The following is a 14445-nucleotide window of genomic DNA, read 5'->3' as shown; positions in this document are numbered from 1 at the left end:
ATTGCCAACTCGCCCGCAGCTCTGTCAAGGTTACTGCACCTTGGTTTTTCTCTACTTTATGGTACCAACACGGCGCTAACATTGCAGCTTTTCATCAAGCTATTCATGATTCACACCTGGGTGGCTGATGCATCACTGGGAGCTGGCAGGAAGGAAGCCAACGGTTAGAAAAGAGCTTTGGGCTTGTGTACGGAGGGTTGCTGGTTTGTATGAAGCCAGGTAATATAAAGCTACATTTTTAAACCATCTTTTCTTGATGAGTCCACGGTGCTCTTGTTCATGCGGGACCACATTGATCAACTGTGGACTAATATCGATGGCTCAACTGACCGCAGCAAAGAGGAGACACACCACGTCTAAGTCTAAGCTTAGTGTCGTCAAATTTAACCAAATCAAGACAAATGAAGGGTTAACTTTAAGTAACTATGAGGATCTTTTAACTGGTTATGAAACCAAATACTGATGCCTCTATATGCCCTACATAGGCAAACAAGATCATCAGCGAAATGATTGCCATTATCTTTAGTACTTGTCATCGATGCCACCGGGACGGATTCAGCTCAAAATCAGACAAAAATAACGGAGGTTCCCTAGAAACTCCCTCAGCTCAGACTTCAGCAGCCACCAGACCACCATGGACAGACCCGGCTGAGAGCCAACACCGACACCACGCTGCTGGAGGCCCAGGCCGTACTGCTTGGCCCGCTGGAGAGAAGGAAGGCAGCGGAGAACCGGAACCAGGACTGCGTGGGGCAGACCGTCAGACCATGCAGTGAAATGAGAGGTTTTCTAAAGGGGCTTTTGTCCGCCGGGACAGCCAAAATCGACACAAAATGGAAGTTCCTCGTATCGCTTCAAGTAATTAACATATGGGGTGTGGACATCGGTAAAGTCAATGGTGTGTGAGTGAACGATGTGGGTGTGTGGTAACATGGCTAAAGCAAACGGGAGAGCTGCAGTGACTGGCTGCCAGCTTCATCCAGTCTTAAATAACCTTCATACAATGATATGTGTTGGATTCAGCTTCTGATGAGGAACATTAAAGAGATATTCTGATTGAAAATGTAGAACACACGTTGACAGCACTTGCCATGCAGGATGTAACTGTAGAACGAATGGCTTCTAATATTGGTAATACGCAGACTGGAGTGACAGACAAGCGTCAGCGGAGTGACTCTACGACATCGCATGTACACATTTCAGACCTTTCACACACTTGATGTGAGATCCACTAAAATATCTCTCATAATACACACACTCTAGGTTTGACTGTGTGAAAAAGCCAGAACGTCTGGGTAAAAAGTAGGGCAGCGAATGAGACACGCTCCCAGCTGCAGCTGCTTTTGAGATGAGCCTGAACACAACACTTCACCCCAAAACTCGACCTGAAGAGCTGTGAAGTGCCCGATAGTAAAAGACGGGTTGTTCTGGGAAAGGGCCAGGTGTGAATGTACGTTACCCCCGTGTGAAGCAGGTTGTCACTGAGCACATGCACTCTGCTAAAAACTGAAGAAGAAGAACACTGCAGTGAGAAAATGACTGCCATCTTGTCTGGAGGTGAGACTGGTGAGTGTTTGATGCTGACTAGTTAGAGTTCCTCGGGGAGTTTAAACGCATTAACCAGCTGTATGAAGCCGTTTATTTCCCACAGGAACGTGCGCCAACGTGCCAGATCTCCGTAATGCCACGCCGGGGGAAATAGTCAAATGAGGTGATGGGGTTTGATGTGGCTTACGTGCAGGCCTGACCGGCTGTCTGTCTGTGTCTGGTTTGATGAATGTCTGACTGCGACAGGACATTAAGGGCCCCGTCTCACACCTGGCGCAGCGCAACTGTCGTTGCTAGTTTCAGATCGACGCCGTTGTCATTTTCACATTTTTATAGTACAGCAAATATACTTAAGCTCATGTGAAACCTGCAGCGTGTTGGTCTTAAAATGAGGTGTGGTCAGGCACGTTGTTGGCACATTGCTATCTTGAGTCAGCAGAAAGCGATTGACCGGTTTTTGTTGGTCGATATGGCTGCTTTCCTGCTGTTTAAAGGGCACATTATTCAGACAGTAAGATGCATCTATTTAGGTTCACAACACACATACACTCTGCTAGTTACACACACAGGGACACGCAGCAGCGCTTTGCTCCTCTCCAGTTAAATAAGTTATCGGTGCATTGGCTCATATGCAGTCAAATGGAGTTGTTGATGGGACGGAGGATTGGGAGACGGTGGAGGCAGAGGGTTCGCTGCTCCCGTAGATGATCTCCATCTCCCCGGTAGAAAACCACTCGCTTCTCCAATTTGCCAAACTGCAGGCGGCAGCTGGCTTTTAAAGGGGATGGGAGATGACTTTATGATTGGTTTAATGCATGTTTTGTCAAAAAAACACCGTTGATTAATTTAGGGACGTGCCCTAAATGCACTTGCTCCATTCACTATAGATCATGTACCATAGATCGTTTAAAAAGTGGCCGATAAGACATTTTTGATGCCAACTGGAAATATGCAGAATAAACCTGCAGAATAAAAAAAAGGAATACCGTGCTTTGTCTGTCTCCATCAACATCTGGATACTTTTGGCCGTCCTTTTCATCAGTTACGATAAAATTGTACTCACCAAAGTAACTCCTGAGATCTGGGAACATCGCAAGTGTGACAGGGCGATAAAACACGAGCAGACAGCTCGTAAACATGCAGTTTAACCAGATTTCAGACTCATTTGAAGGAGAAACTGAAAGTGAACATACCCAAAATGTCTGTAATTATTCCTAATTGCACAAGAAATCTGTCTAACTTTCTGTAGCTGTCAAGCGAATGCTCTATCACAGCAGGTGGTGTTAGCTGGTAGCTTATTTGCTATTCCATTAGCAAAGCTATTAGCGCTTTCCTTTTATTTAATTATGCGGAATCATAGATTCTGTGTTTTCTCATTCCCCTTGGCAACTGCCACACTACCCCCTCCCTGGGTTACAAGCACACCTGGTGGAGAATCACCGGTGTAGATCGTCACTATTTCATTGATTGTCGAGCTTGCATATCAATGACATACTGCGAAGATCAATGAGCGAAGCCAGTGCGATCTCCCAGTGCGATCAAGACACATTCCTGGAACAAAGACTAATGAATGCAGACACTATATATGATACGATATAGATATATGGATACTTTACACTCATGGTGTATTGCAGCCTGAACATGTCAAAAACTTTAGTGAAGACAAGTTGACTGGTTTGAAATCCTCTGTTTCAAACACCTTGAAGAGAAGTAGCTTTCGGTGAGTGACCCTTTTACAGAGGCTTTAAATCCTCTCATCTCTGCATGGCAGGTAGAAGCCGGCAGGATGCTCTGAGCGTGTGTGTGTGTGTGTGTGTGTGTGTGTGTGTGTGTGTGTGTGTGTGTGTGTGTGTGTGTGTGTGTGTGTGTGTGTGTAAGCTGACTACCGCACCTGAAGCTGACTAAGAACCGTGGTGTTGGAGAGCTAAAAACCCTCGTATGTGCCGAGCTGGTGGCCAGCTGTCACTCAAACCGAGGCCGGGCTTGCTGGCTTTCTCTCGCTATTTTTCTCTTTCTGCATGTTGTTATGGTTCGATGATATGGCTGTCCGTTATATCACACCAGCCCACGGGGTGTGTCACTTCGAAAGACATTTCATGTTACATAAGCACACCATTTACATATCGTTTTGCATAAAAATATGAATGCATGGTGGTGTTAGGATTGTCATATTACCTCAAAATGCCAGCTGTGAGCAAACACATTGAAGAAGGAAGTGAAGGAGATCTGATTGTCAGCCAGGTGCTGGCAAGGTTCAGTCTTCTTCTTCAGCTGTTCTCTAATAATGTCAGAGAAACGATGATGATGTCGCTCCATCTGACTGACTGTAACCACCCACCCGAACACCGGAGGACTGATATCTCCGGTCCACTCGACTCTCTTGTCTCAACTCACAAGGACCTTGGATGTATCCCCCAAGTATGACGTCAAGGCTCTGTGTAACATCCGCTTACATTAAACTATTACTCGATTATATTATATTATTACGTTCGGTGCGAGTGGGTCTTCGTGCTGTGTGGCGAAATGAGCTGCCTGAATGAGCACCAAACAATGCTGTCACAATTTGAAATCATAATTGCCAGAGCAGCCTTTATAATTCTCGACCAGGAAAGAGGAAAAATAAAACATGCCGAACAAACAAAAAGCACAACCTCAAATCATCGAGACACCGATTTGTACAGGACTGATATTATCACATGACCTGTTTGTCGATAATTTATAGGTCATTTGCAGTGGAATTTCCATTGTTGAAAAATAATGGAAATGGCAGCCTCACAATTAACATCACAAACAACCTCCGCAATTACTAGAGGTCCAATACTCGTCCTATGCAATTAGGGCTTAACATTTTGACAGATACTTTAAAACCACCAATGTTAACCCATTGGTGGCGCTAGAGGAAAAGTCAGGGGATTGACAAAGTTATGTTAAGGATTCATCCTCTGTGGACCATGAACATCTGTACAAAATGTCCAGCCATCCAACTTGTTGAGAAAGATCAATCTGGACTAAATCGTTGCACCGAGCAACAAACTATCATTTCCATCCAGCATATTGATCAGCGTGGTCTCAGCTCATTGGGGCATTTTGAATGAAACAAAAGTCATTTGTGTTTTTTATAATGACTCAAGTCAAGTTACACCAAGCCTTCGAATTGGTCTAAGCCTGGTTATACACACTGAACAAAAAAAAAAAAGTAACATTTACTTGAAAAAAGCTAGGTAACAATTCGCACGCAGAAATTGTGAGTAATTTTTACTCAGATATTCTCAAGTTAAGTTTACTTACTAGTAAGAATTGGTTTTTATCCAAAATATGCAAGTAACTTTTATTTGCAAATTTCTCCCTTAGACATAAAATGTACTTAGCCTTTTATAGTAATCTTTACTCAGGCTACCTTTGGATCTAATTACAAAACCCCAGTAGAAATCAATAAAGTGTTTCATGTATATTTAACTCGCTTTTCTTTACTTTTTCTGTTGAGAAATATTAAGTAATATTTACACAATATATCTTTTATCTACACAACTATTCAAATATGACACTTGCATTTTCTAAACTGCGCTACTGGTATTTAATAAAATTGTGAAAGAGGTCACTGCTGACCGACACACACCAATACCAACATATATAATCTGGTTGGCATTGCCAGACAAAACATTTCTAAATCAGTGCTGCCAATAACAAATTTAAGGACACAAACACTTAGTCATTTAACAAACACTTTTAATTAGAAACGATGGGTATTGCTTGACAACACTTGGATACACAGATGAAGCCCATGAGCAGAAGGCAAGCCTTTGCCACACTTTGACAGTCATCAAGAACCTCTTTCCCCTCGATGACGACGAACACATTGTCAGGAGTGAAGCCTTTCTGTGTTGCATTTCCATGGATGACAAGGATCTTCATGACATGTTGAGCATAGTCCTCTTCAATGACATCTTTGAAATTCAAATTTACTAATGTTAATTTTTACATCTTCGAGTCTGATGTGTTCCCAAAAAGGGACAATAGTGGGAGAAACTAACAAAAATATTGAATGTGTTCAAATGCGTCATTATGTATCTATTCTCAGTGTATATGAGCCCAACATAATTTTATAAGATATTAATATATGATATCTAAACTTTACCAGGCTGGGTGAATCCAGCATGGGTCTTTGGTTCCTGCAACTCCGCCCTTTGTCACAAGTATCTCCAGAAAGTTGGTGGTGCAATTGTCCAATTTCGACAAAAAGGTTCGCTCCAGATGAACTGTGGTTATTCTTCTGAACTCCTCATTGAGCTGAAACAAAAGACAATAAAAAACAACATGATCAAGATGAGGTAACTTGCTAAAACAATTAATGCAGTAGTCCTGCCAGAATAATGTACTATTGAGCAGCAACACAAACTACGGCATTCAAAATGAATCAGGGTGTTTTTCTAAGAATTCAAATGTATATGTCAAGTTAAACTATAACACTACTAAGTTGATTTTACCTTGCGTCAACTTGCTGAGCGTCAACTTGCTGGCGTCAACTTGCTGAGCGTCAACGTCGTTTAATATCCTGTGAAATATATAGAGAATTATGTTAAAACATAAACACACAACATTAAATCTGAATTTGCCGGTCGAGCACCGTGTCCCCAGGCCAACAACTTTTCAAGAGAGAACCCTGTAAAGTCGCGACCAAAAACAGCCACAAAATGTAGCGCCGTGAGCCATGTCTGTAATGCTGGCCCAAGTTAGCTAGCATGATAGCCTAACTAGCTAGCACGCTAAAGTGACCAGTTCGCTACTCAAACACCGACTTGACCGAAGGCTCAACAGCAACGTAGAGCATTAATTAAACATATAACCTACCCCAATGGCTCCCGTCCATGAAGTTCCTCTCCTCAGGTGAAACTCAGCCGTCCTTCTTCAGGCTCTGCTGTTCCGTCGTCTCATTGAAGAAAGGAGCGCGAAATTTCCGCTGACGTCACCCCGAGTACGCGCTATATGTTGCCAGGTTTTACTCGTATTACCCAAGTACATTTTACTTTGTTGTGTCAGGTAGTGCATTCAACAGAGTAGTTTAGTCGATATTACTTGGTGTGAATGATTACAATTTACTTATAAAAATGAGGATACATAATTACAAACAAATACCAAGTAACACATTAAATAAAAGGTGATATTTTAAAGTAAAAGCACTGAAATGATAATTTCTTGTAAAATTTACAAAAATAATCGAGGTAATAATTACAGGGCCAAAAACTTTTTTTTCAGTGTACTTCCAATTTGGGGGTAAATTCCAACAACTTCCAAGAAGTTAGGGCGTGGCTAGCTTGTGATTGGCAGGCGGCGACCAGAGCCTTATATGGCATATCTACCGTGGCGCCACTCCTCGGCAGTCCAAATATGGTCACTTCCATTCACTAGATGCAAAAAACACCAAATTAGTGATGGACAAATTACTCCAGGCTTCAAAACCGTAGTCCACACTCTTTTTTTCTATATACATATAGGAAACAGAAAATCAGCCGAGCATGCTATCGTGTTCAATGTGGGGGCTATTTCCGTGGTTAACTACCTAAGAGCAACGTTTGCCTTAAATCAAGGACACTAAAATAATTTAGAGAAATCATTCTTTTGTTGAAGTCTTCCTGAGATGACGGATTGGACTCGAATGAGAATTTGGGGGTAAATTCCAACAACTACCAAGATGCAACTCTCTATGATTTCCAGTTGGATAATGAGTCATTGTCTGCATAAGAATATGCAACTCAGTAAAATATTCAGTACATGTAAAGCAGTTCAGCAAAGTGCAGCATTACTCAGGCCGTATATATCGACAGCGCATACGCAGCTTGGTGAAGTGCAGCACTCGTTTTCAGGGGGCCTCTGGGTCCATGTCCATCAAAAGCCACACACAAGAGTGGAGCAAATCATTTGTATTCATTCACAGTTCCAAAGGCAAGACAGGCAGATGATTCAGCAAATCCCTCCAAACACAAGCCCGGGTTTCATGGGGCCAGATTTTTCACTTTCCCCTGGGAGTGAATCACAAGGTTTATAAACCGTCACCCTGTACAGTAACACTGCTACTCCAGCTCACACTGGCGCAAAACGCCTATATTGTCATAACACTTTAAATTAACTCTTATCACTGAGGTCGAGCCACTGAGGCAGCTAATTATGCTGTTCAATAGCACACAGCGATAGACTGAAAATTCATTTTTGAATCCAGCTTGTCTTCATCATACAGCACAGTAAAACATGCAACACTAAAAAGGCAGTAAAATATCTTTCAAAATGTCCCTTTGTGGCTTTGCCTGGACCTACGTAATAAATTAATAATTTTTTGGGGGGGGATTGTTCAACCGGAGCAAAGGGCTCCAAATCAATGCTGAAATACGGTGGTGAATTCAGAGTCAGAATGCAGCACCGTGTCTTCTGTCAAGTTCTCGTAGAGCTGCTGCATCGACAGATGGGACACAGGATGAGGCGCACTTAGAGTTTCATGCCTGCTTTGATATTTCATTCATTTCTCTCCGTATTAAGGTTGTCATTTTCAGATATTTTGTATTTTCTACCCGTAAGCAAAACCTCGAAAGAAGCAACACATTTGAAGATGAAGGGCTTGTATCTTCCACACAAACACACATGTATACCTTCAAACATTCACCTATAGGCTAGCAAGTTTGTAACGTTTGTATTTTCGTTTTACAATTCCAGTGAAGACAAGTTTATCCCAAAAAAACGGGCAAAACACCCATAAATAAACCCAGCTGTGCAAAATTCTCAAACCAGCAAATAGCTATTGGCTGCTATAGTAATGCTCAGAATTTTGAGCCTTTTAAAAAATAGAAACAAGCCAGAGATTTTCTCCCCCTTTGTATCAGAATAATAGTTTGTGGCGCCAGACCTTTCTTTAGCTCCGACACAGCGCTGTGGAGAAACGGCTGGCTATGCGAGACCAATTTTGGCAAAACAATGATGAGATTTGGGATGCAAGACAGTGAAGCAAGAAAAAAATGTCTCCACTCGCAAGGCTGTCATTGGTATGCCTGTTTAAATAATAAAATCTTTTCTTTCCAATAGTCTGAAGAAGACAAAATAGCCCAAAATCTCAAGATTGACCAGTGCCTGATGGTTTCTCACCTTAAGGGAAAAGAGAGAGTATTACTGTCATCTTTTATGACAATATCTACTATTGAACTGCTAAATATTCTGCTGAGTATAGTTCAGATAAACCAAATATTTATTGCCATAAACTGTGCTTACATTATGTCGTCATGCTAAAAATATATGTAAATATCAGCCAATTCATCAGATTAATATTAAATATATTGTCAGCCTCAGAAATCCAGCATCAGTTGGACTCTAATCTCCATAAAATGAAGTCACTGAAGAACTGAAGCTCAATCAGAAACTTAATGTAACATCTCATTTTTATCAGTCATAAGTGCAGTAATCCTAGATACAATATGTAATAATGCAGTCGTTTTATAATAGAATAAACTCTTAGTTGTCTGCAACACAACATAAAACCAACACGAGAGGAAGGACTATTTTGTTGTCTAGTTAGGAAAAGTAATTTTCCCCTGTCACGATCATGAAAAGTTAATTAAGCCTCATATTTGCATAGAAATGCTTACGCTGCACTGTAATTCTCCAGCAAAATGAATGTCGTCATTATGTGTTAATTACCTCTTCAAATTAAAATCTTTTATGGAACCTTAAAGGTACAGAAAAAGTGAAAGCGAGACAAAAATGAATGCGTGTGCTCATGTGCTGATGTGGAGTGAACAGAACCTATTGATGCACGATGCGTTTGACGAATCGCAGATCGGATGTGGAGCCCGATATCTTGTCGCTACATCAGGCATCCAGCTGGGATTGTTGTCAAATGTCTCCATTCATCAATATCTTATGAAAAACGCAGGCTCTTACCCCTCTGATGAATAATGAATCAAGGCTGATGTATTAATGTTGTCACAAACACATGGATGTTTGGCAGCTGCAGTTCAATCTTCTCTCCAAACACGGACACATTGTGAACCGACAGAATTTGAATCCATTGACGATAGCAAGGTCATGTCTTTCAATTTTGTGAAAGACACAACTCACTCCTCATTTTGGAAAGGAATGAATGGTCCCTAATGTTTCCAACATGTGTCCAATGGAAGCCCAGTTTAGAGGTATATGAGTGAACTCTAAATACACGCTGAATTGAATTACCTTCATTGCTTCACTTCCGTACATGTCCAATGCATATTTGGTTTGTTTGGAGAATTAAACAAGCAAGATATAAAGTGTTAGCAGTTTAGAGGTGCTGAACCTTCGTCAACTCAACGTTATGTGTCAGGGAATTTTTTTAAATAGGTCATGTGGCTCCCTGTAGACCTAATGACACCCTTCATTTACTTTTTTGTTGATCTCATAATTACTAATTGCCTGTGGCGCATTCATCTCTTTTGGGCCTAGTGACCACAGATGGTCCACAATGGTGTCGGTGCATTATGGCCTGTAGCGTAGCATGCTAGTACGTGAATATGTTTACAATACGCTTGGGAATCATGAACTGGCATTGCTATGTCAGCATATGTCACAGCGTGGAGGGACCATGTCAACTGATGTGTCAGTGCTTGACTGCTTCGAGGTCAGAGAGTCACTGAGGGAAGTATTTATCCAGTTGAATCAGCACAACTGTTGAGGTGGCAGCAACGGCAGATTCATGGACGGAGGGGGGGGGGGGGGGGGGGCGTCGCAAGGGAAGCCCTTAAAATAGTTGAGAGAGACAGAGAGAGGTGGAGGGTGGAGGAAGAGGGAGAAACTGATCGGGACATTTGTAGACGGAGAGACCGAGACAGGCAGCTATCAGAGGGTCAGCTTCACAGAGTAGAGATACAGCGATATGAAAGCAGAGAGGACAAAGAGGCAGAGTGCTGCTGTGAGTGCTGCTCGTCACACAGAGTAACGGCTCAAAGGATGCAAGGATCTTTACATCATTGCCGTTGCTATGCAACTATCCTATTATCATAAGCAGGCTAACTTAAAGTAACACAGGTGATAATGGTTTTTCTTAAAAACCAAAATGGACAAGAATGAAGAGAAGTTGAGAGCAAAACTATTTCCGTAAAGTCAGTCACATACTTCAGGCTGGCATGTTCAAAAGTTTAATATCATTTGATTTTTTTTTAAAAGGGAGAGAAGAAAGAAAACAACACTTTGTAGGACCTTGACCGAGACCGTGATTGGAATATTTAAAGGTTTGTGTGCTCACCCATCTCGGGATGGTGCCTCCCCTCAACAGGAACGCTGACTGTCCGCCGCAGTAGCTTGTTCCTGTGAGACTCGGAGCGCCTCTCGCGCATCAGCAAAGGGTGTACCTGCACGGAGAGAGCACAAGGTCAGTACACAAACACACACTGCTGAAGTAGTGGATATGAACACACACAAGTGAAACTGAACACTATTTGTCCTCCTCTTTGTCTTTGAAAAATAACCGCGATACTGTTAAGACAACTAATAGTTGTAAAAACAGCTGTGGTCTAAATTAATCTTTCAGCATTTCATGGTCAGAAAACAGAGGAAATAGAAATTATTCAAATGTCTGATAACAAACAGATGCTGAAGAGATGTACAATAGGTGCCAGTAAGGAAGCCAAAATCATGAATGAACTGATAAACCTTTGATTAAAGCAACTGTCAACAGCAACCAAGTAGATCAAATTCAAGAAATATATCCAAAGTTAAATCAGTCTGATCCTGTTCTTTAAAGTCGTAACGCATCATTCAACAAAAGTAAAAGCAAGAAGGGCTAGTCTGGTGAGAGAGAAAGCTAGAATTCAAAATCCACCACAGCAGTTCGTTGTATGATACATCATGTCTGATCTGAAGGAACTGAAAATCAAAAGAAAAAGGAAAGAAAAAATATATATATAGAAAAATAAAACCACATTTCACAGCTCTGCTACATTTGGCCCCACAGTCCCTGAATTCATAAAAGTGAGACTTGAGGGAAAATAAATGGGAGAATGTGCCACACTAATCAGAAACACAGTTACACTCAGAAAATATACAGCATGGAAAGCAGGAAAGTACAGAGCGATAAATCTTGACTGAACACCAAAGCTAGTGCTTTGGTGGCACTGGGCCCCAGAACACACAACGAAATAAATACAAATAAAAAATGACTGCAGAAATTCATGGTGACGTTTCCTTTCAAAATAACACACTTCGATGTGATTGATTGGTGAGAGCTGAGCTGGTGTGTTATATATATATATATACTGAGTGCACTTAGTGACCACTCTATTAAGTACACTTGTAAAATCGAATGCAATCCAACAGAGCAGCTCAGCCAAATATTCTACCTTAATAGAAAAGAGGTATTACTTTAACTGTCGGTTTATAATTGAGCTTGTGGCGTGCAGGGGTGTTGAACTGGACTTCATTCAATTGAGAAGCGTTTTCTAATGTTTTGCACACCGCATTTAAAAACACTGGCGAACGACATTAGAAACACATCTCAATATAGTGCAACATCACCACAAACTACAAGCTCAGCAATGATCATATATCGGAAGGTTTTAACAAAAAAAAACAATCATTACAAGCTTTGTAAATGTACAACTTGTGACAGAGCTGCTGCACTGGATTGCATTAGATTGCATACGTGTACCTAATAAAGTGGCCAGGGAGTGCATTATCACTTAGCTAATGCTTTCAGCTCTGCTTTTGGCTCCACCAACTCTTGAGTAAAATATTACAGATGCACCAATACTGATACGAATATCGGATATCAGTTCAATACTGACTCAAACTGCTTGTTACCATTATTTCAATGAATTAATAACAATCCAGTCCATTTATGTGTAAAACATTATAGCAGCTTTAACAAATGCAGATCAATGTATTCATAGTGATTGTTTCCAACATATAGGTTTAGTCCTTTAGAAAAGAACCGCAGCCACCGTCCCCCGTGTGTCCTCACTGACATAAGTGAAGGAGTCTGTTGAAATGATAGCCGCCGCGTTTGTGTTCTGATACCATACTGCTGTGCCACCGAGTGTGCCCCATCGAGACTGGCGTCTAACAGAACATCGGGACATAAAAGAGCCGGTGTGTGAACACAGAGCAGCGCAGGCTAGTGCAGCCTGGGGGGCTTTGGGAGCGATGCCAACAACAGTGAAGGACACCGGCAGGCCACACTGAGCCATAATGTCCCACAAGACAGCCGAGTGCCACTCACTCTGAAGGGGCTCTGTTAGGATGCAAACAGGCTGGATGGAGGAGTGGAGGTTTATTTCGGTGTGAGGGTGCCTGCATCTTATACTACTTTTTTTTTTCACGCAGACGCTGCTCCGCTTCACGTTACTAATCACATCGGACACGTGAACACACAGCCACACGCGTAATCTAGTCAGACCGACAAAGCAGATGATGCTTCACAACTCGGCATCGGGATCCCGTTCATACCCGTCTCTGTATCCAACTTAATCACAGACACGCACTATAAATCAACTGCAGACATGATTACGCTCCACTTTGCTGCTTGTGAAACCCAAGTGCACAAAACGACTTTGTAGCGCTGCGCTATCTCGGAACCAGCATATTGCTTGTTGTGATGCGATTACAGTACAAACGGCTTGATGAAAAATATATTAAGCAGCATCCATTCTTTATGAGTCCAGTGAGAGAATGCACAGAGTTCAGTTTTCCTTTTGTTGGGGGCAATTACACTGGGAGAGGTTTTGTCATTTATCACGTTATTTTATCTGTGTCCTCCACTTTGATCCTGAATTAAATATCTACGACTGATTACCGTAACATTTTGCTTCAAAAATTCATTGTATACAGAAGAAGAATCAAAAGGGCTTTGCAGATCTTCTAACTTTTCATGCAGTGCCACCAGCAGGTCAACATTTCCATTGGGCCAACACTCGAGTTCATGATGGGACACGTGATATGTCAACATTAGCATAGCATGCTATCATTGTAAATGTGGGCACGCTAGCATAGTAGCATAGCATGTTGACGTGACGATGTCCTCACCATCTCTTGCCTCCGACTGCTACAGAGGGCAACATGTGTGACGTTAACGTGCAGATTTCAGATTAGAAGAGCCAATGACTGAGAATATCCTCATACCGCCGTGACATTATTGGACGAGGAAAAAAGCCTAAAAAGATATTCAAGTCTTCTAAATGCATTTGGCTTCAATTTAAATTCAAGTCTTGTCAGTGCACCAAGCTTTTCTCTAAACCTCTTTTAATTCTCTCTGCCAGATGAATGTAAGGAACACCAGCGGAGAGTGGCCGAGCTCTCTCTTAGACTCATTGAATATGCTTTAGTGCCAATGAGTAACAGTAAACCTGAATTAACCTCACTATCAACCAGCTCTTCATTGATCGGGAACGCATATAAAGCCACAGAGGCATACTGCTACCATGTGGCTTTATGCCGTTTCTAAATATACGTATTAAGCAAAGTGGTTTCATAATGCCTGACTGAGCAATGTGCCAGCTCTGCCTCTATGCGCTCTCCCGGTTTATTTGTGCCTCCTTGTGTCCTTGATCTTCCGGCTTGGGCCGCGTCGTCTTGGAGGACATCCCTATTCCTAAAATGCACGAGAGGGGCGAGGAGGCTTGCATGAGGAGCTATAAGCCACGATGTATCTTTTGCAGAAGTCATTCTGGCACGCGTGACACGTAGCTGGAATATGCAAACCATCACGGGAGCAGGACTTTCGGCCCTTCGACGTTTGTGTAGCGCCTCGTAAGTCACAATTCTAACCCGCATTCCTTATGTCAGGTAAACACTGCTAGCGCTGTCAGCACTGTTGCCATTCTTTGCACTGTTTAGTGCTGTTGGCACCGTTTGCTGCTCGCCAACGGCTCAGTCGCCATCAAGTTGAGAGCCGTG

At 42.1% G+C, this 14445-nt stretch overlaps 1 protein-coding gene across 1 annotated transcript in view; it reads right to left on the bottom strand.

Annotated features, from left to right (window-relative positions):
• The window catches only part of syngap1b (synaptic Ras GTPase activating protein 1b), a gene marked incomplete at both ends in the record, with an annotated part of 117942 nt that overhangs the window by 63721 nt on the left and 39776 nt on the right, over window positions 1-14445 (bottom strand). The window contains one exon of the mRNA XM_079276039.1: window positions 10802-10907. Coding sequence (XP_079132165.1) covers window positions 10802-10907 — 106 coding nt within the window. The remainder of the gene's footprint in view (window positions 1-10801; window positions 10908-14445) is intronic.

The sequence above is a fragment of the Melanostigma gelatinosum genome (genome assembly GCF_949748355.1).
Source record: "Melanostigma gelatinosum genome assembly, chromosome: 9".
Lineage (NCBI taxonomy): Eukaryota > Metazoa > Chordata > Actinopteri > Perciformes > Zoarcidae > Melanostigma > Melanostigma gelatinosum.
The sequence above is the reverse complement of the archived record's forward strand: the minus strand, read 5'-3'. Positions and strand labels throughout refer to the sequence as shown.